Below are 21,658 nucleotides of genomic sequence, written 5' to 3'. Positions count from 1 at the left end.
AGAGGAAAGAGAGAGAAGACGCCAAGACAGTTGCCCGGGCCCCGGGGGCAATAAAATGCAGAGTTTATCGCGGGCTCTTTTTTTTCTTTTTTTTTCTTTCTTTTTCTGTTCCTTTTACTGAGCCTCGCTCGCTTCGTTAGTTGGCCGGCTGTGGAGCTGGGGATGGGTGGCAGAGAATGAAGAGCGTCTCCTGCATGAGATGAGAGCTTGAACGGTGTTATGTTAGTAATACCCACCTGGACATTGCATTGCATTTTCGCTCTCGGGTGGTGATTGATTCCTTAGCAAGCACAAGTAAGCAGGCGAGGAGCAGGTCGAGGACGAGGGCGAGGAGGAACGAACGAATGAACGAACGAACGAACGAGGGCCCGGCGGTGGCGGAACTGAAGAGCCTGGCGGGCAGAGAGCGTAGCGTAGCGCGTTTTATTGAATTTATGTGTGTGCAGCTGTTGTTGTTTGTTCGCCCGGGCAAGTGCCACAGAGCCTTTGAGCACTGCTCCGCCGGCGAGGCGCCTGTAGCGCCGGTGCCAAAGCTTCTCCAGGCGCCTGTGGGCGAGATTTACAGCGCAGTCCAGCGGCCAGACGCCCTGCAGAGCTTCTGGCCATCGGGCTGCAGGCGGGCTGGGGGCCTGTATTGTACACGCCCAAGCCCTGTAACATGCACGCCCGCAAAACCCCCCGAGCAGGAAGTTCGGCACGGATTATTTTCTCGTCCCTTTATGATCTCGCTGGCCACGCCGTTTTAATCTTTTTTTATTCTTCGCCTGCCCGACTTTGCCGCTGTCTTTTCTTTCTCGTCCTTCTCTTGTTTTTTTCTTTGTTCCGCCTAGAACTTTGTCGTAATTCCCGTCTCGTCGATCGCCGGTCTCTTTCCAGGCTCGCCCTCTCCCACTCCGCCGCCGGCCACCCCATTGTCGTCGCTCCTCAGCTGCTAGTTGGCTTGATCGACCCGCGAAGCCTCCCCAGAGCATCACCACCGCCGCGTAATCTTCGCCTTTACACTTTCTTCGCGTGCTGCTTGTCTCTCTCTCGACTCTCCCTCGCCCGCTGCACGCCCCCAAAGCACCACTCCCCTCCTCTCGACGCCCTCTGTTTGCCTGTCCCTCGTGTCGTGCTGCCCGCCCTCTCCCTTTTACAATCCTCCCGTTCTGGCACTCCATTCCGGGGCTGTTCGGGCTATCGCCCGCTAAACATATCTTTTCACCATGGCCTCGTTTAACCACGACGCTCCTGATTCACATCGTCCTACCGAGTCCTCACCATACCAGCCATACCCGGGCCACGATGCAGACGTGATGGCAGACCAAAGCAACGGCTTCTTTCACGGCCAGGATCACGACCCTTCACAACAACCGCAACCCTCGCTCAGCCAACCGCCAGCACAACACCATCTCCAGCATGAGAACCACCCACAACAACCGCCATATCCCATAGACGAGCCCGCCGAGGCTTCTCCCTACCCCCAGACCGCCCAGCTGCCTCCGCCGCAAATAGCCATTGAGGACGAAAACAACATCCGCACACAACAAGTCGACTACTACGAATCCCACGACGCCGCCCAATCCCGCGGGCTGTCAGCTGATGCCGCCGTGCCTGCGTCACCGCGTCTCCAGTTCCAAGACCCGCGTCACGCCTCGTTCGCCCCGTCAATTGCCCCGACCGTCGAAATGACGGTGCCGGGCCAGGCCCTCACCACCGACGATGCGAATGCCACGACGCCGACCGCGCCGCGCTTTCCGTCGGGCGTGCGGAGCAGCAACTCGCCCCGCGCAAAGGGCCACATGATGTCACCGTCAGAAACCCACCGAGCCCGCTGGGCCACGCGCAAAATGACTGTCAAGAGCAGCAACAACAAACGCGCTTCCATCATCGATCGTCTAGCTAACCGCAGGTCGCTGCTCGGCGAGAAGAAGCGCATGAGCGTGGCCGAGAGCGACGAGCACGAGAACGAACATGACGACGACGAGTCCACCGAGGACGGCGAATCTTCCTCGGGCCGCTGCTTGTACTTTAACCTGCCGCTCCCTGACGATCTCAGGGACGACGAGGGCCACCCGGCCCAACAGTTCCCCAGAAACAAGGTCCGCACGGCAAAGTATACGCCGTTGAGTTTCATCCCCAAGAATCTGTACTTTCAGTTCCACAACGTTGCCAACATCTTCTTCCTGTTCATGGTTATTCTCGTGGTAAGTCTCCGCTCCTCGTAATAAGCTATGTTTGCCATCTGCTGACCTGATTCTCGTACGTGTTTCGTAGTTCTTCCCCATCTTTGGTGGTGAAAACCCCGGCGTCAACGCCGCTCCTCTTATCTTCATCGTAGCTGTCACTGCTATAAAAGATGCCGTCGAAGACTCGCGTCGAACAAGCCTCGACTCCGAGCTTAACAACGCGCCGGTTCATCGTCTACGCCACTGGGAAAATGTTAACGTCGAGGACGACAATGTATCCCTGTGGCGCCGTATCAAGAAGGCCACTTCGCGTGTCAGCATTGCCTTTTGGAGAGCTACCAAGTCTATCTGGAGTAAAAAGGCCCGCACCGAGCGCAAGAACCTCAAGGAGGCTGCCATAGAAGAGGCCCGGCAGTCCATGGACTACCGCCATTCTATGGAGTCTCACCGTCGCGCCTCTCAGCACGGAATACCAATGACGCCTGTTACATCTCCCCTGGCCCCCAACGCCGGTGCTGAGGAGCGTGCTCGCGCGCGCGCCAAAGTTGTCCGGACCATGAAGACTGATATCATCAACCACAATGCAGAAATCACCGGTCGTCCGCGTTTCCATAAAGACACCTGGAAGAGTATCCGCGCCGGAGACTTTGTCCGTATCTACAACAACGATGAACTGCCAGCCGACATTATCATCCTGTCCACATCTGAAAAGGATGGCGCCTGCTACGTCGAGACCAAGAACTTAGACGGCGAGACGAACCTCAAGTTCCGCCAAGCCCTCCATTGCGGCCGCGATATGCGCCACGCCCGCGACTGCGAGCGTGCCCAGTTCTGGATCCAGAGTGAAGACCCCCAGGCCAACTTGTACAAGTTCAATGGTGCGCTAAAGTGGTACCAGGAAGTTCCTGGCGATGACACTGGGGAGCCCGAGCTGATGACCGAGTCCATCACAATCGACAACATGTTGTTGCGTGGCTGCACCCTGAGAAATACTGAATGGATAATGGGCGTTGTTGTGTACACTGGTCACGATACCAAGATTATGATGAACGCTGGTATCACACCCAGCAAGCGCCCTCGCATTGCTCGTGAGCTCAACTTTAATGTCGCCTGCAACTTTTTGATTCTTCTGTTCATGTGCCTCATTTGTGGCATCGCCAATGGTGTCTTTTGGGCCCAGACGGACTCTTCCGCCCACTTCTTCGATTTCGGCATGATTGGTGACACACCTGAGCTCAGTGGTTTCATCACTTTCTGGGCTGCTTTGATCTTGTTCCAGAACTTGGTACCCATCTCGCTGTACATCACTCTCGAGATTGTTCGTCTGCTGCAAGCCATCTTCATCTACAACGACCAGGAAATGTACTACGAGCCCATCGATCAGCCTTGCATTCCCAAGTCATGGAACATTTCCGACGATGTTGGCCAGATTGAGTACATTTTCTCGGACAAGACCGGCACGCTTACACAGAACGTCATGGAGTTCAAAAAAGCCACTGTTAACGGTCAGCCCTATGGTGAAGCGTACACTGAAGCCCAGGCTGGTATGCAAAAACGCTTGGGTATCGATGTAGTTGCTGAGGGTGAGCGCGCTCGCGCTGAGATCGCTGAGGCCAAGGTTCAGGCTCTTGAGGGCCTGCGCCGGATTGACAACAACCAGTACCTGCACGACGACGACCTGACCTTCATTGCCCCCGACTTTGTTGCTGATCTTGCTGGAGAGTCCACTGCTGAGCAACAGGCTGCCACTGAACACTTTATGCTTTGCCTCGCACTTTGCCACACTGTCATTGCCGAAAAGGTTCCCGGAAACCCGCCCAAGATGGTCTTTAAGGCTCAGAGTCCTGATGAGGCCGCCCTGGTCGCCACTGCTCGTGATATGGGTTTCACCGTATTGGGATCCAACAGCGAGGGTATCATCCTGAACGTCATGGGTGAGGAGCGCCACTATCCGATTCTAAACACCATTGAGTTCAACTCTACTCGCAAGCGCATGAGTTCGATTGTGCGCATGCCTGATGGCCGCATCATCCTGATTTGCAAGGGTGCCGACAGTGTCATCTATGGCCGGCTCAAGAAGGGCGAGCAGCAGGAACTCCGACAGACAACTGCCGAACACTTGGAAATGTTTGCTCGCGAGGGTCTCCGTACTCTGTGCATTGCCCAGCGTGAACTTTCCGAGTCTGAGTACATGGTCTGGAAACGCGACCACGACGAGGCTGCTGCGTCCATTGATAACCGTGAAGAGAAACTGGAGGCTGTTGCGGAGCTCATTGAACAAGATCTTACTCTTCTAGGTGGTACTGCTATTGAAGATCGTCTTCAGGACGGCGTCCCTGACACAATCGCACTGTTGGGTGAGGCTGGTATCAAGCTCTGGGTGCTCACTGGTGACAAGGTGGAAACGGCTATCAACATTGGCTTCTCTTGCAACCTTTTGAACAATGACATGGAGCTCATCAACCTCAAGTTCGACGAAGACCCGACTGGTAGAACATCTGACGAAACCATCATTCGCACTCTGGACGCTGAGTTGACTAAGCACCTCCAGTTGTTCGGTCTGACGGGCAGCAAGGAGGATCTGGATGCCGCCAAGCTGAACCATGAGGCCCCATCCCCTACGCACGGTGTCATCATTGATGGCTATACTCTGCGCTTTGTGTTGCACGAGCAGCTCAAACAAAAGTTCCTTTTGCTCTGCAAGCAATGCAAGTCTGTTTTGTGCTGCCGTGTATCCCCTGCCCAGAAGGCCGCTGTTGTGTCCATGGTCAAGAATGGCCTCGATGTCATGACTCTGTCCATTGGTGATGGTGCCAACGATGTGGCCATGATTCAGGAAGCTGATGTCGGTGTCGGTATTGCCGGTGTTGAGGGTCGTCAGGCCGTCATGTCTTCTGACTACGCCATCGCCCAGTTCCGTTTCCTGCAACGCCTTGTTCTCGTACACGGCCGCTGGTCGTACCGTCGTCTGGCTGAGTCTATTTCGAACTTCTTCTACAAGAACATGGTCTGGACCTTTTCTATCTTCTGGTACCAAATGTTCTGCGACTTCGACATCACTTACATCTTTGAATACTCGTACATCATCATGTTCAACCTAATCTTCACTTCGCTGCCTGTTGGTCTTATGGGTGTCTTTGACCAGGATGTGTCGGATAAGGTGTCTCTGGCCGTGCCGCAGCTGTATCGCCGCGGTATCGAGCGGCTGGAGTGGACGCAGACCAAGTTCTGGATCTACATGATTGATGGTGTGTACCAGTCTGCCATGGTCTTTTTCATCCCTTACCTGTACTTCAGATACACGCATTTTGCTGCTGACAGTGGACAGAATATTGAGGACCGCACCAGAATAGGAGCCTACATTGCTGCGCCTGCTGTGCTGACCATTAACATGTATATTCTTATCAACACCTACCGCTGGGACTGGATCATAGTACTGGTTGTGGCAGTCAGTTCTCTGCTTGTTTTCTTCTGGACTGGTATCTACACCCAGTTGACCTCGTCGGGTGTCTTTTTCGAAGCTGCTCAGCAGGTGTACAGTCAGGCGTCATTCTGGGCTGTGTTTGTCATTGTGCCAGTCGTCTGTCTGTTCCCGCGCTTTGTGTCCAAGGCCATTCAAAAGGTTTACTTCCCCTACGATGTCGACATCATCCGCGAGCAAGCGCGCATGGGCCTTTTTGATTATCTGGACCAGCCTCGGAAGAACGCCGGCGGTCTTCCCTCTAAAGATGCCGCCTGCTCGAGTTCTAGTTCGCGCAAGGGTAAGCATGCGCCCTATGGTAGTGTCGATGAAGACCAGCGGCCTATTTATCCGCCGTCCGTCATGACCAAGACTACCACGCACCACGCCCACCCTTCCCAAACTGGCTCTGACGGCACAAATTACACAGGCCACCAGCACCAGCGCCAGAGTCTTGAATTCGGCCTCGTGTCTGAAACCGAAACGGTTCCCAGCCCCCTGGCTCACCAACAAGTCGTCAACGTGCAAGTCGGCCAGCCCGCCGCCGCCACCACCCACAACGCCCCGCCGCCGGCCCACCAAAACTACAACGCGGCGGCATCCGGCCACCACCAAGGCCGCCCATCCATTGACCGCACGCGTCCGTCGTTTGACCGAATGCGCGCGTCGCTCGACCGCGTGCGCCCGTCTTTTGAGGCTAGTAACGACATGACTACAGCGGCACGGCTGACGCGCATCGAGAGCACGCAGTCGGCACGTCTGCGGTCTGCAGCAGCCTACAACGAGCAGAAAGATATGCGGGGGGGTGCCATATAGTAATGGCCTAGTTATAGATGAGCCACAGGGACTCTTGTTTTTTTCCCTCCCCTCCCAGCCCTCTGTTTCTTTTTTTTTATTTTTATCCCTTTCTTGAAACCTTTTTCTCCCATCTCTTTCCCCTTTCGTGTCTGAAGCGTTTCCCTTTCTTTTTTATCTTGTTGATTTAAGTCCCTTTTATTTTCTACTCTTTTCCATATGACATATTATATCTGCTCTTTGTATTCCTTTTCAATACTTTCTCACATGTTAACTTGCTCTCTCTGTTTGTGTGTGTCTGCGTGTCTCCCTGTCTCTCTGCTTGTGCTTTGGTGGTGATCTTGTTTGCACGATTGTCTATTCTTTGAACATTAGGGAGAGCCACACCCGATATGTCGAAAAAAAAAACAATCGTTTCTCATTTTTGATATTCTGTTGTGAGAGGATGGATGCGGACTTGGGCGGAGGCGGATGAGGAGAAAAGAGGATAGAAGAAGGTTAGAAAAAGCGAATTACCAACACACATACCGCTTTTCTATCTTCTGAGTTTGGTCTGTCTCCCTCCTTTTTTTTTGTGGACAGAAGGTATGGCGCCTTTTGTTACAGTCTGATTTCCTTTTTGTTGTGGCTTGTGTCGTGGTTCTGCCTTCCCATCGTGTTGTCTTTCTTCTTCCCCCTTTCCCTTGTAGATGATTAGTTGCTTTCCTTCTTTTCTTCCAGCGCTTTAGTCTACTGCGCTTACATTGTTGTCTTGATTACTTCTCATGCTCTATTGAACTCATGATTCTGATTTCTTGTATTGCACGCCTTTCTCACCTGTTCTTTATATTTGATCGTTATGTTGTTTGCCGTGGTGTGATTGAATGCTGACTGGTGGCAGTGCTTCTGTTGACGAAGAAGACCATGCTGACTCTACATGGTCACTTGGTGTGAGAACAAACTGTGCAATGTCCATGTCTTTGGCGTCCTGCTGTGGTGCTTCAGTGTTCCGGCAAACGTACTTGGATATTAACTCGGGCATTGTTTCTGCTATATGGACATGGAAGACGTGAGTACTTATTAGGCGGACTTGTCAAGAGCATCAATAGAAAATACATGAGACACCAGCTTTTTGAAGGGTTATGCTATGGCCAACATCTCATCTCTCTCGAAGTTTACTCTTTGAGTTGCACCAAAGGATTTGGTACTACGTAAAAAAACAGGACCGACTCAATGTATGTGTTGCTTACCTAATCCTTATACAGATACAGTTGTTGTATTCTTTTATGGTCTTTAATCTTCCACATCGGGAAACAGCGATGGTCTGCTCTTTATTTATTTGTTTTTAAAGTCTAGCGGGAAAGCATGTGACTCCCGCCGATCCCAGTGGGAACATGCAGCCTAAGGCTAACTATGGAAAAGAACTGTCGCTATGAGAGCGCGTGGCGCAATGCCGGGGTTAGGCTGGTGAGGCCTGCGTAGGGGTTGGTGGGCGCTGTACAGCGGCTGTTCCACCGGTGGTGTGGTGGAGGGGACACAGGTCCTGAAGAAACTGCGTCTTGTGGAGGAGGGTGGAGAGGCGGGCCGCTCCCGTAGGGGTTCCGAACACGAAGGCTAGGGTTCCGAAGCCACGGGGGCGTCCGAGGGTTGCGAGCCGTTCCCTCACGGTGGGGCACGCAGCGAGGTGGGTGGAGGCCTTCGGTCGGCCATAGGCGCAGTAGAGAGCCGCTTCGGTGTGCTCGAACCGTTCGTGGTATGGCATGCAGTCACCATGATCGGTTCGGCATTGGATCAAGAAGCCGAGGTGGCGTCTTGGGAGTCGGAGCTCTTTTGGAGGTCCCCCGGGCCAGGAAATCTCCAGCTCACGGTAGGTGCTGGGCGCCATCCTTTGCCACCACTTTGTGGTCTTTTGGAGGAAGTGGCGTCTTGTGGTTGCCCTAGCCCCTGCGACTGTCGCAGTGGGTCTGGCAGATGTGCTTTGGCATGCTGCCTTGGCGAGCGCGTCGGCACGTTCGTTGCCTTCGATGCCAACGTGACCGGGGCACCACACCACGCGGACACGTCTAGGCCGGGCTATGGCGCTTATTGTCTGGGCAGGCCAGGATGCGGCGAGTTCGCGAAACTCTATGATCTCCCTCTGGGAGGTCAGTGTAGGGGTGGAGTCTAGTAGGGACTCCGAGGCTTGTTGATTGTCCAGTATCACATGGACATCGGTGGCGAAGCGGATGCACGGAGATGCCAGCGCCGCCTTTAGACCCACGAGAGCACCTGTGACCTCAGCGTCGTAGACCTCATGGAACTTGCCTAGTGGTTCGCTCACCTCGGCCAGGGTCTGGCCGCGAGAGCCGCGGCGCGCAGGAGGTTGGTGGGGCACCCGCGAACGGTGTTCCCCAGCCCACGAGTATGGGCCGCGACTTTCATCGCCTTGGCCGACCAGTGTTGCATGTGGGTCTTGGAACTCAGCTTAGTGTTCAGGAACATGCCTAGCCACCTGGTGGAGTCGTTGGCAGCGTGGTTTGCCCCGTTGACCTTGATCTGGGGGGCCCGCTGCTGTGTCCTGTGTAGGTATTGGAACTCCGTCTTGTTGTCGGCGACAGTTAGGCCATTGTCATAGCACCACTTTCTTGCCTGGCTGCCACGCGTGTCAGCCAGGCGGGATGATTCCTCTAGCGTCTTGGCGGTGCAGAGGAAGGCAACGTCGTCTGCATACCCAAAACTAGATGGCATGACGTTGAGGAGGGGCTCCAAGTAGAGCAGGAACAATACTGGAGAAGCGGGGGACCCTTGGGGAAGGCCGTGTGGAATGGCGCGGAACTCACCGATGTGGTTGTCGAGGCGGGAGCGAGCCAACCTCCCAGATGCAAACGTTGCTGCGCATCGGACTAGAGGGCCCGGGAGATCCTGATGGTGGAGATTCTTTGCGAGGTATTTGAAACCCTGGTCGGTGAGCGCCAGCTTGTTCACGAAGCGGGGCCATAGCCGCTTATCGCGACTCGGGCAGCCCCACGGGTGCTCCAGCGTCTTCTCGGCCTCGCACTTGGCGCAGGTGAGAACTGCCGACTCATGCTTGAGCCACCTGTGGTAGCTGGCGTAATCTCCGTGGGCGGGCAGCAGGCCCAGGATTGTGCCGACTGTCTTTCTTCCGACGCCCTCGTACGGATGTTTCCATACCTTCGGGGCATCGGGCCTTGATTTCAGGTGGGTAGGCAGCTTTTGCTTCTGCCACCACTCATCTGTTTGGCCTTGTAGCCACTCTCGCCTCCAGCGCTTTACTCGCGCGAGAGACATCGTCGTGGGCGGCCGTGGGGAGCTTGATGCCTCCTTTGGCCAGCCGATCCGCCCGTTCGTTGCCGGGGACTTCGGTATAGCCTGGCACCCAGGCGACTTCAGCGCGGTGGTGCTCTCCCTTGCTAGACAACTGCGTCAGGGCGTCTCGGATCTCGTCTATGATGCACTGTGACGTGCCAATGTGACCCGAGGGGTAGCTTATTCTGTCTACCATGCTCCTGTTGTTTAGGAAGACCCGTATAGTCTCGGTGTCTCCCGCCGCGCAGTGCGTCGCTGTCTTCAGCGCCTCTCTGGCGCCTATGGCCCCCGCGTCGGCAACCTCCATCCAGCTGCCTGTGTTGGCGCTGCCTTCGGCTAGCAGCTCGTCGGACCTATATACCGCCCATCCCGCTCCGGCGACTTTCTTGTCATCCATGGACCCGTCTGAGTATGCCCAGATCTCGGTGGGGTCGGCCAGGTCTCTTGCCATCACGTGCCACTCCGCCTCTTCCTCCTTGTCCCCGTATGCTCGTCTGTTCAGGGGGAGTTTGGAGAGGCTTGGGCGCAGGTATCCCGGTTGTGTGATGGGGTGGGGGAGGAGGGCCTTTAGTCTGTCTACCACCCCGCCCATGAACGAGGTGTTGAGATGGTGTGCCCCATCCGGCGTGTACAGTCTGATGGACTCCCTGTGGTGCGTGTCGTCTAGTAACAGCTCTATCGGCGGTATCCTCGCCTCATAGTGCACCAATGTTGTCCTCGTGGTCCGATATAGCGGCAGGGCTGCTCCCAGCGCGTGTCGTAGCACTGTGTCCATTTTACCTGCCAGGCCGACCACTCTTCTGCCCGGATGTCTCCTGGGCCACCGTGCCGCGGCTGCGTAGGCGCGGCTTGTCTTGCGGATGCGGGCGAGACCCGATCTGGTCTCGCTGATCGCGCTCACTCCCTGACTTTTTGATTGGTTTATTCTTTTACGTCTACTCACACCCTGACCCCTGGGAGGCGGCTGTTAAAACCACGTCTGCAATTTTCGTCACACCATCTTCTCCCTCAGGTGTGACAGGTGGTATACAGCTACAGTGGCTCCACTCAATTTACCTCTTTCGGGTAATCTGGCCCCACATTGTCGACGCGTTTTTGAAGGTTGAAGGAGGGCTTCAAGGACAAGGCTCCACTTGCATCAACCACACGAAGCAGGCTGATGAGGTAATCAGGGTTTTGTTTTGGAGAGAAGGCGCTGAGTCAGATGGTGAAAGAAGACGGCTTCTATGGGTCTTTCCGTTTTTCTTCTACCGTCTAACCCACCACGAATAATCCATATCTGCAGGTATTCTTCTTCTCGCCTTTTTGCCCTGTCCCCGTGATTTCAATAAACTCTGAGCTCTCCAGTGGCTTGTGCCTCGACTTGGCTTTGTTTGTTTAGATTTGAAGTGGGTCGCCTTTTTCCCACCGAATCCTTGTGCGCGCCGCTTTTCGTTTCTGCGACGACTGAACCCACCATTAGCTCCATAGAGCGAACCCACGAATGCTGAATGCTAGAGAGCGAGCTTTACTGCCAACGAACTCCCGAGCCCGCTTCGATTTGCTGCTGCGCCCTTGCTGCTGCCGAAGAACCAGCCTCGCTGTTACCCCTCGATATACTGCGACCAGACCGGTAACCCGGGCGACGAGTCCTGTCTCTGCCGTCGCATCACGCCGTACGCCCGCCCGCCTTGCCACAGGAACCCCTCGATCCTGCTCTCTGTACGGCCCCGGGGCTTTCCATCTGCTTGTGCTATTAGCTCCGACGGGATGGCTAATCTTGCTTCTGCCAAGCCGCGGAAACAAAGTAAACCGTCTGCTTTGCCCGCTGCGAAAAAGAGTAACAGCTTCATTTCAAACTACTTCAAGCCTGGCCCTCCACCACGAGTCTCGACGCCCACCTCGGCCCCCTCTCCTGCTACGACGGCACCTGTCCATGTCCAGGCTGGAACTCCTGATTCGGGAAACACGGCGCCTATCTCCATCCCGCTGCGCAATTCCCCGCGACCGTCCCTCGAGCGCACGGGAAGCGCATCTTCGCTCTCTCCGTCTCCGGCGTCCTTGCGCACTACCCTCCCCATTATACCCAGTCCGAAAATACGGCGCTCCGTTCCCATAGATACCGGCGAATGTGGGGGTGTGGACCTCGCTTGCACAATGTTGCCCCGACGGGGCTCGTACAACAAGAGCAAATCTTCAAGCCTGTCGTCCCTTAGCTCTAACATCCAAATGCGATCAGCGACTCCGTCAATATCCAGCAGTTTGCGCAGATCTACTCGGAACTCTACGTCATTAGTCTCAACTCCAACTCCACCTCCGCCCCTAACTTCAACCCGCAAAGCTACCCGATCAAAGACCCCAGATCTATTTGCATCCCTGTCGCCCGAGCCCGAGCCGATACGCAAGTCCTTTCGGGAAGATGAAGAGATTGGTGCGTCGGATGAGGACAGTGGAGATGACTCCGACGACTTTATGCCCTTGGTGGCGCTCCTCGGCAGAGGCACAAATGCAACGTCCACTACGCAGTTGGAAACACCAAACTCCAAATCAAGTTCGTCATGCCAGATGCCACGGTCCAAAAAGCGGCTGACAAGCTCTGCCTTTGCAAGATCACGCAGGAGCGTCAAGGCAGAGGCTGAATTCAGCCTGCAAGACTTGCTTGCCGATGCAGCCCAGGACATTGCGACTGGCGTAGTCTTAGAAAAGTCGGCCCGGTACTACGAGGAGACACGAAGGGAGCAAAAGGAAGATGGAAAGGCATCTGGTGCTTACTCCCATGGCGATGGCTATGACCCAAACAATCGAGTCCAAAACATGAACATGAAGAAGACGCTCCAGGCCGTTACTGGTGATGAAAAGGACGATGCACCTGATGTGGACAAGGTCCTGAGGGCTATGAGTAATGCAAACTCATCAGCATATCTCCATGTATGGCACTTTTTTGATCCCCAAGCCATGAAGCAGACACCTGCTGTCCCCGAGTTTCCCGCCCGGGACATGAAGGCGGCACTGCATGGGCTCAACATAGACCGCAAAAGCGAGTCAGATGCAGCTTTGATCATCGACCAGCTGTTCACGCGGACATGTGCTGCGCCCGCTGTATCTTCTCATCCCATTATCGAATGGCTGCTCAAGACTCTCTGTGTGACGTCATCGGCCGTAAAGTCGGCGCAAATCTCTAAATGCCTTGCCCTCTCGTCCGGGGCCGTGGCTTCTCTGACGCCCGACACGCTCCGTGATTGCATGCGCTTGCTTGGGGCCCGGGACGAAGTCTTTGCCGATGATTGTCTCATGCAACTCAAAGGCCAGACTCGCTCGTGGGAGTCACACTATGAGGGTACGAGATGCGGTCGGTTGGTGTTTCTACTGAATGCGATTGCAGCACTAGCGCTGTACATGAGCCCTGAATGTCAGCTGTGTGCGGCCACTTTGCTGCTCAAACTGGCTGCCGATGCTGACTTGATGACAGCCACAGCGGTTCAAGCAGCATACATGTCTACTCTCAAAGCTGTATTTGAGAATCTCGATGAGATGCTCTTCAATTTGTTTGTGAGTTGTCCTCGTGGGATTAGGTGTTTTGGTCCTGAAGCTAACTCTCTAAACTCACTCCCAGGCTGTCTCTGTTGCGACCACTTTGATCAAAAACTTTCCTAGCATGGCCATCCGTCATGGCATTATCCGCGCTATCCCAATCGATGAAGCGAATCTAGCCAATCTTCGTCGCCGACTGGCTATTGCATTTCTACATGACGATCCCAATCTCGCCGGGCGCAAACCTATCATATCCTTTGGGCTAGATGAAGCAAGCAAGCTCCTCAAGACTCCAGGGTTTACGGTTCGTAGAGATACGGACTACATACAACTGCGCCACAGTGTTGCCTTGTTGGATATTGCTCTTGATGATGGCTGCATACCGCCAACTCCCAGCAGCCAGAACTACGACGAGCTGCAGGGCAAGGAGCTCCTCCAAGACTTCAACGCAGCACTCGACACAATAGTCAGCCAGCTAGAAGCCCTATCGCGCAGCATCAATGACGTCAGACTGGGCTCCATGCATTCGACCGATGCCAAGGGCCAGATAAACATTGTGACCAATCGGCTGCAGTACACGGTGCGTTACGGCGGTGCTCTGCGCGTCAGTATCTACGACAAGGCCCTTAGTACTGCTGCCAGAAGACCGCAGAAGTGGTCCAGGCTGGTCAAGAGTGGCCAGGCAAAGGAGAAAGGACAGGCGAATATCATGGCCTTTACCCAGGCAGTGGATGACAAAAACAGCCGGCAGACTGCCCCGGTCACAAAAGCATCTGAAAGCTCATCACCACACACAACAGGCACTTCTACATCGCCGGCCAAGGAAGACGGCGAGTAGCGAACACGGTGCAGTAATCCGTGCTAGAATAATTCCAGAGACGATGACGGTTCGGCAACTAGGCAAAAGGACGAAGATATATGGACCAAGATGAAGAAGACTCTGTTTGATACCCTTGATGATAGACCCTGCACGATAGACTACGCAATATAAAACGCCTGAACAAAAACGTATGAGACGCGGTGGCATTGAGCCAGCGAGACGGGAAGTAAGTTTCCTTTGAATCTCCGTCTATTGGAATAGTTCCCGGGCAGGTCTAGATACCATCCACAGCCGCTCTCCAGAAAGGCCGCCACACTGGTGGGACGGGGACCAAAAAAGAATAACGCGCAGTGTCACGAAGCCCTGAAGAAGAGATGAACAGTTATGTGCCAACTCTGTGTTTTCTATCCTCTATCACATGGTCGATACGATGAAAAAAAGAAAAAGAAATATGAGGGAGAGGGAGGGGAAGAGAGAGAGAAAACAAGCACAAAGATAAGCTCTTCTTACACTATAGCGCTTTCAACCGCAAGCCTCGAAGCATATCCCACGGTATCGAGCTGATTCGGCTCAAGGCTGGTGGTCCCAAGACCAGAAATAAAGAAAAAAAACAACTGGAAAGAAAACCCTCCCTCGGCAGCAGATGAGACAGAACAAGAAAGGCAGTACAGCGCTTAGTCGTAAAACTTGCGGTTGGGGTTCGAGCCGAACAGCGACTGGCGCACGGCCGGAAGCGCGTTTTCGCGCAGAATCGCCAGACGGGCCTCGAGCGTGTTGTCGATAGTGATCTTGCCCTTGCCGCCGACGATGATGGCACCACCGGCACTGTGAACAAGGGAAGACAAAGGAGGAGGTTAGTAACAGAGGGCAGAACGGTGCAACACGTGCGGAAAGGAAGATGGGGAAGGGGCTCGTCGTACCTGTCCTCGGGCAGCGGGTTCTCGGTGTCCACGGCCAACATCACCTCGCGATCAGTGGCCTTTTTGAACTCCTCAGCCGCCTTCTTCAGCGCAGCGTCGGCAATGTCCTTGTCGGCCGGGCGCAGTCTGACGAGCATCTTGGGCTCGTCCAGGGCGTAGGCGCCCTCGAGCACCAGCTGGGCCAGGGCGGTCTCGTAGCGGGGCTTGTCCTCGGCAGCGCTCTTCTTGAGGGCAGCCTCGGCACCGTCGAAAATGTCGTCGAGCAGCGTCTCGCGCGCCGCCAGAACCGTCAGGCGGGCCTTGTTGGCGACGGTGGACCGCGTGATTTGCTGGGCCATGGTGGCCTGCTTGTACTTTTTCTCAAAGGCGGCGTCGATGGCGTCGGTCTCGGAGCGCACCAGCTTGGCCTTTTCAATGTTGAACTCCTCGTCGGCCTTGATAGTGATTTCGCGGGCCTTTTCCTCAGCTTCCTGCTTGATGAAGGCCGTCATCTTGCGGAGCTCCTGGCCGACCTGGTCGTCGGAGAGGCCGTGGATAGCGGACATGATGGGCGGTGTGGTTGTTGGGGGGGAGGCGGGCGAGTAGCAGATCTGGAGAGGCAAGGCAGCGGAGCAATTGGCTGGGGCCGAGTGAGAATGGAGACTGGAGGCGGGTGGCGATCGTCAAAGGGCTGGAGGGTGGTGGTTTTTAACAGCTCAAAAAGGCCAAGCAAGGCTTGGATGAGCTTGGACTAACAGCGAGGGAGGCTGATATCATCGGCCCCGCTTTTTCTGGAGGGCGCAGCGGTAGGAGAGGAAGCTTGGGGCGCTGTGGGTAGAGGGTTGGGGGCCTGTAGATAGTGGGTGGCAGCGCTGTGGGTGGTGGATACTCCCCTGTAAGTGATAAAAACGCGGCGCTTATCCACCCACCACAGGGGGTCGACCGCCTGTAGGAAATCGCGCAGCAGCCAGGACGGGAATTCTGCCAGCTGGCAACAGCCCAGTGCCGGCAGCTGTCCAGAGGACGCGTGCCTGCAACCTCAATTCAGCTGTGGCCAGCTGCATCATGCTACCTACCAGCTGTCAGTACCAGCCCCATTTGGCACCTGTCCTTATCGCCAGGCCAGCTGCCGCCAGCTGTCCCGCGGCTTCTGAAACACTCCCCGATCCTTGCCACATCCCGTGAAGCTATGAAGACAGACAACACGAACCCGCAAAACCAACCCACAAAGCCGCCAGCCAGCCAAGACCAGAACTGCCGATCTCTTGACGGCGAAACAAGCGACAAGCGGCGACTGCACTGGATTCTGTGTCGTTCCTCGGCTTCTCTGTGGCTTCTGGGGCCCTAAATCCCGCCCACTTGGCGCGCAATACGAGCTGGGCCATCTGCCGGCTACTTTTTTTTTTACATTTATTTCCGGTCTTCTTTAAGCTGCCCTTGTGCCTTTTTATGCTTGGCCGGGCTTCTCTCATTCGCTTTTTTTTCTTAGCAACACTCGCATTTAATCCCTTCTCTCCATCGCTATCTACGGCTGCGCCTATTTTGGGCCCTTCACTTTGCATTCTAGCTGCCTGATTTCGCCTCTCTGCTTGGCTGGCCGATATATCTATTGCCGCTCTCCTCCATCGCGAGATCAGCCGCAGCGTCCCTCTCCTGCTTCTTCATGGCTCTGCCCGACTGGCTGTGACGCTGTTTCGAGACTGGCTTTTCCGTCCTGTCGCTTTCCTTTCGTCGCTGCTTGCCAAGAACCGCCAACTCCAGCTGTTGGGTGCTGAAACAAAGAAACGCCGAAACACCACCAGCCAGGACCCTCAAAACCGCGCCCACGCTCGCCCTCTTCTTCGCCCGCCCGTCGATAGCGTACAGTACAGTCTCTCCCTTCCTCATTCCATCTTGACAGCCAACCAAACCCGCCTGATCTGCCGCTCCAGTCGCAAATCCCTTTGCTGGCCTCCCTCGTCCTCGACTCGTCGCCTGCGCCCACGCCTGCGGCCAACGAAGCCTCTTCCATACACCCAATCGCCTGTCTCGTCTGCTGGGTGATGCGCTGACCGCCCAGCAAAACATCGCTGCCATCGTTCATCTTTCGTGTCCGCAAGCAACGACGTCCTACGTCGCACCACCACTTCGCATTGCGCCTGTTCTTGCCGCTATTGCTTTGACCATGGCGCAAGATGACGGCGCCTTTCCTGGGGGCACCATTGCTGTGAGTACGAATGCCTCTCTCTCTCTCTCTCTCCTCGCTAACCCTTCTCTCCCCACCAGATCGGAATCGTCGTTGGCATTTTGTCAGCTTCCATCCAGAGCATCGGCCTCACCCTCCAGCGAAAATCACACATTCTCGAAGATGTCAAGTCTCCGCACGTCCGCCGTGCCCCTCACCTACGCCGGCGCTGGCAAATCGGCATGGCCATGTTTATTGCCGCCAATCTCCTCGGCAGCTCCGTCCAAATATCCACGCTTCCGCTGCCCGTGCTGTCCACGCTGCAAGCATCGGGGCTCGTCTTCAACGGCCTCTGCGCCACCCTCATCCTTGCTGAGCCCTTTACGCGCCTCTCGCTGATTGGAACCGTACTGGTCTGCTTGGGCGCTCTTCTCATTGCGTTCTTTGGCGCTATCCCCGCCCCGACTCACGACCTCCCCGAACTGCTCGAACTGATGCGCCGTCGTCCCTTTGTCGCTTGGATGACTACCACGGTCGTCATCGTGGTCATTGTCGCCATATCTACCGACGTGCTGACTGCCTGGGCTACTCGCAGGCGCCGCTTCGAACACAACCCGCGCTTTCGCCTCATGCGGGGCCTGGCCTATGGCTGTATCTCTGGCGTTCTCTCGGCCCATCTGTTGCTCGTGGCCAAGAGCGCGGTAGAGCTCATCATCAAGACCGTCATTGATGGCGACAACCAGTTCGTGCACTGGCAGAGCTGGATGGTAGTGATTGCCCTTGTTTCACTGGCCCTTGTGCAGCTCTCGTACATGCATCGCGGCTTGAAGCTAGTTTCGACCTCAGTGTTCTACCCACTCGTATTCTGTGTCTACAACATCATTGCCATTCTCGACGGCCTCATCTACTTTGAGCAGACTGACTGCATTTCCACTCTTGACGCCGGCCTTATTTCCCTCGGTACATGCATCCTCCTCACTGGCGTCTTGGCTCTCTCCTGGCGCCTCTCTGACGACTGCTCACAAGCCCAAGGAACCCAGCCGAGAACCCACAGCACCATTGGCTTCATCGAAGACACCGAAGAAGAGTCTCTTATTGGCTCCGAGACACCATCGCTCACGTCGAGCCCTCTTGTTTCGCCCACCGCTTCAACCGCCCCGCACGCTACCTACCAAACCTTTTCACCACGCGTCGACTCCTACGCCGAGATCTGGGACGAGCTGCACGACCAAAATTCCCAGCCAAACTCGCCCATCACGGCCCTGCCGCGCCCACAGCGCCATTCGCTAGGGTCCCTCGCTGATGAGGGCACATCGCTTCTGGGCCACAACCACGCGCGGCGCAAGCAGCGCCGCTCCATTGCCAGCACGACCGGCCACTCCCACTCCTCAAAGCGCAAGAGCACGGGTGGGAGCGCCACAACTGGGACTGTTTCGGGCGGTGGTGCCAAGCAGCTGCAAAGCGCTGTCGATGGGCTATTCAAGATGCGCTGGTTCTCGCGGAAAGACGGGCCCAAGGGTGAGCCGGATCGGCAATCCAAGCCGCGGCAACGTGGCGACGCAGAAGCTCAGACAACACATGCTTCGTGGTCAACATTACCAAATCCTACGTCATCTTCGACCTCAGCAGGGCGGCCTGACAAACCAGCCTCAGACTCGCCAATTTAACTGCTCTGTTCTTGTTTTTATTTTTCATTTGTCCTTGTGCTTCAACGTTCGATATATCCAACAGTTATCTTTTTTGTCTCTCTCGTCCTTCTCTAGCACTTACACTGCAATAGATATTCTCCATCATGGTGTATCAAATATCATCCAACAGTCATCATCTTTCCCCTCCCCGTATTCGTTCTTCAATATACTACACTCCCCAAGCTCTGGGCCATCATGCATCCTGCTGTCTCTTTCTTGGTCCGCCGACCCATGCTTTTGCTCGTTTGAGACTTGCAGTGTTCTTCCAACTCGTGTTTTGCCTTTTGATTTGACACTCTTGTCTCTAAACGCCCTTCGTATGCGTTTCACTTTTTGTTTCTACGAGCTTGTGATCATCTGCATCTTTTGTTTTATCCTCATGTTTACACACACGTACAATTCGTCATCATGGCCACTTTTCTTTTCTTTTTCATGTTTGACACACTATTAGTCAATCTCTCTTTTTGTTTTGTTTTTCTTGCTGTCTTCTTTAAGACCCTTTTATGCTTCACCAGGAAGACTTCTTTTCGATTATTTGATTATGGGGGCAGAGAAATAATATGTAGACAGAATAGAGTACAAAGAAGGGAAAGTCGTCATGTCGTTCGTTGTTTGTTCATCAAATGGAGCAAAGTTCGGTCTGTGCCATCTGTACACGTAACCCTAACCCCATGAACATGTGTTGTCCTGCACGTGACCGCGACATGTGGGTTATGTAAGACGTCAAGCCGTCGATCACTGTCGCAAGGGGTCATCCATGAAGGAGGCTTTTTTTGTTGCAAGTTTCAGGTTGCCGCGCAAGACTTTTGAGACAGCTTGTTTTGCTTTAGAAACCAGAGTACCCGGCCTTCTGGTCAATATGGCGATAGCGCTCGTTCTCTCTGCGCTCCTTAAGCAAGCAGGCAAAGGCCACAATGACCACGGCGTCGAGGCCGACCATGCCGAAGACGCCGGTGAAGACGGTGTCGGTGAACATGTTTATGAAGGACGTCACGGCTGTTGCGCAGCCGACTTGCAGCGAGGCGGCGGCGGGCGATGTGCACATAGAGTTGGTGACAAAAGCGGGCGTAGTGGAGTTGAAGTAGCCACAGCACTTGAACTAAAAGTTGGGGAAGGGATCTTGGTTAGCACATGTAATGGTATAGTTATGCTTACGGTCATTCTTTAGTGACAGAATGGCTGGCTTACAGAAATCTCCATTGCAGACTGAACTTCCGCCGGCTGCTCGGACCAAATCTTAAAGGTATCGGCTTTCGTGGTCAGGGTTAACACCCACAGGTACACGCCAATGCACAGAGTGAAGATGCCGTTGATAACTATCATGAAGCTTCCCATCTTGATCCAGATGCGTGTAGGAATCAACAGGCCGGGTATTGTGAGCAGGAAGGTCAACAAGATGAAAATACCGTTGACAATGGCCGCTGTGATTTCAAGGGTTAGCGCATACTCTTTACTGGGTTTCTACAACATACAGACAGGTTCAACTCACCATCAAAAGGCCACCGCTGGTACATCAAATGTCTTGCAAGCTCCTCGCCCGTGGTCTCGGTTCTCCTCAAGTTTCCCTTGACGACAACTGAAAAGCCCACCATGAGGCCGCCAGTGGCTGCGAACAAAAAGTCCAGCGCCATGGCTGTGAGCAGCACCTTGGATGGCATTGCAAATAAAGGGCGAGCAGGAGACGAAGGAGAATTGGAGTTGGAGTTTGTTGCTGGAGTCGGATTGTGAAGAGGGCGTCCAAGTTCGAGGAGGGTGAGCTGGTTGGTTTGTATTTACAGTTTGACTAGTCCAGCTATGAAAAATCGGTGTTGGAGGATATCCCGGAACGGTAATCGAAGATTGTTGGTGGTGTTTTTGTGGTACGAGACGGCCGGCGTCAAATCAGGTTGTGTATTGTGTAAGTGAGCGTAAGAAGAGAAGAAAGTCGTGGATACAAGTCGACGTCGACGATAGTTACCAGACAAGAACAAAAAAGAAAAACAAACAAAAAAGATATAAACGAAGAAGAGAATCACTATAATGCCGTCATAGGCATCAAGGTGCACCTAAAAACAGAACCACCTTGACAAAGGAAAAAATCAGAGGCAGAGAGAAAAATAGCAAACCAGAACCAAGTCGGCTCTGGCGGGAATATATCTAGAGGCAGGAAGGAGCGCTTTCCTTATGCGCCGAGTCTCGTTCCATCCGCCCTAGACTCCAGGATTTGGCAACTACCACCACTACCAGGACATGGCATGGGCCTTGGTCCACCCACCCACCCAACCACACCGTCGTAGGTAGTTGCTCGGCGCGGCTACAAACAATAGTCCGCGCTCTTTCCTTTGCCATGGCACATACCTCCCTCCACCTGTTACAGCCTATAGAATTCTGTGTCGCAGGCTTGTTGTCTTGTGTTAACTGCAGACCACCATCCTCTGACACAGCACTGGCAGCCAATCAGACCAGGAGGTCTTGGGAATGCAGGGGTGGGGGAGGGATAAAAGAAAAAAAAAAAAGACAAACGCCGGCCCACCCACAAGCATACATATAGAAGACTCCTCCGTGGCCGGATATCCGCCCAACCCCTGGTGCACCTGCCGAGAGTATCTCTCTCGTCTACTAAAAGGAAGGAATATCCCCGATGTTGGAAAAAAGGGGGGGACTGGCAAACGGAGCAATAGCTTCTCTGGGAAACATATTGCATGTCTACTCGCGTCCAAGTATCAACCTCTGATCGCACTTCTGTTTTGTCAATCTTCATGAAGAAAAAAACACACAACATAGTTGATGGGCCACACCAACAGTTCTAATTCTGTCTTCTGTCTTGACTAGAAACTGCCCAAAGCTCAATCCCGTCTCTTTCGATTCTCTATTCCCGTCCCTGCCAAGA

The 21,658-nt window shown here is 54.5% G+C and overlaps 6 protein-coding genes across 6 annotated transcripts; 3 read left to right on the top strand and 3 right to left on the bottom strand.

The window, feature by feature from the left end:
• Positions 1–1,205: 1,205 nt before the first annotated feature.
• On the top strand, positions 1,206–6,444 carry BROUX77_003543 (uncharacterized protein; the record flags this gene model as incomplete). Its single annotated transcript, XM_073748206.1, has 2 exons — positions 1,206–2,186; positions 2,257–6,444. The coding sequence occupies 2 exons, from the start codon at positions 1,206–1,208 to the stop codon at positions 6,442–6,444; spliced, it is 5,169 nt and encodes a 1,722-aa protein (XP_073605968.1).
• A 1,417-nt stretch (positions 6,445–7,861) lies between these two features.
• On the bottom strand, positions 7,862–10,300 carry BROUX77_003542 (uncharacterized protein; the record flags this gene model as incomplete). Its single annotated transcript, XM_073748205.1, has 3 exons — positions 7,862–8,734; positions 8,818–9,573; positions 9,656–10,300. 3 exons carry the CDS (start codon positions 10,298–10,300, stop codon positions 7,862–7,864), a joined length of 2,274 nt encoding a protein of 757 aa, XP_073605967.1.
• Positions 10,301–11,457: 1,157 nt separating this feature from the next.
• BROUX77_003541 (uncharacterized protein) lies at positions 11,458–14,056 on the top strand (the record flags this gene model as incomplete). The annotated part of the gene is made up of 2 exons (XM_073748204.1): positions 11,458–13,236; positions 13,301–14,056. 2 exons carry the CDS (start codon positions 11,458–11,460, stop codon positions 14,054–14,056), a joined length of 2,535 nt encoding a protein of 844 aa, XP_073605966.1.
• A 656-nt stretch (positions 14,057–14,712) lies between these two features.
• Positions 14,713–15,503, bottom strand: BROUX77_003540 (uncharacterized protein; the record flags this gene model as incomplete). Its single annotated transcript, XM_073748203.1, has 2 exons — positions 14,713–14,863; positions 14,959–15,503. 2 exons carry the CDS (start codon positions 15,501–15,503, stop codon positions 14,713–14,715), a joined length of 696 nt encoding a protein of 231 aa, XP_073605965.1.
• A 1,598-nt stretch (positions 15,504–17,101) lies between these two features.
• On the top strand, positions 17,102–18,768 carry BROUX77_003539 (uncharacterized protein; the record flags this gene model as incomplete). Its single annotated transcript, XM_073748202.1, has 2 exons — positions 17,102–17,143; positions 17,203–18,768. 2 exons carry the CDS (start codon positions 17,102–17,104, stop codon positions 18,766–18,768), a joined length of 1,608 nt encoding a protein of 535 aa, XP_073605964.1.
• An 847-nt stretch (positions 18,769–19,615) lies between these two features.
• BROUX77_003538 (uncharacterized protein) lies at positions 19,616–20,447 on the bottom strand (the record flags this gene model as incomplete). Its single annotated transcript, XM_073748201.1, has 3 exons — positions 19,616–19,888; positions 19,978–20,210; positions 20,279–20,447. 3 exons carry the CDS (start codon positions 20,445–20,447, stop codon positions 19,616–19,618), a joined length of 675 nt encoding a protein of 224 aa, XP_073605963.1.
• Between the last annotated feature and the right edge of the window lie 1,211 nt (positions 20,448–21,658).

The sequence above is a fragment of the Berkeleyomyces rouxiae genome (genome assembly GCF_048999995.1).
Source record: "Berkeleyomyces rouxiae strain 22BRR77 chromosome Unknown BrBRR77_ptg000003l, whole genome shotgun sequence".
Taxonomy (NCBI): domain Eukaryota; kingdom Fungi; phylum Ascomycota; class Sordariomycetes; order Microascales; family Ceratocystidaceae; genus Berkeleyomyces; species Berkeleyomyces rouxiae.
This window is presented reverse-complemented; position numbering and strand designations above follow the sequence as displayed.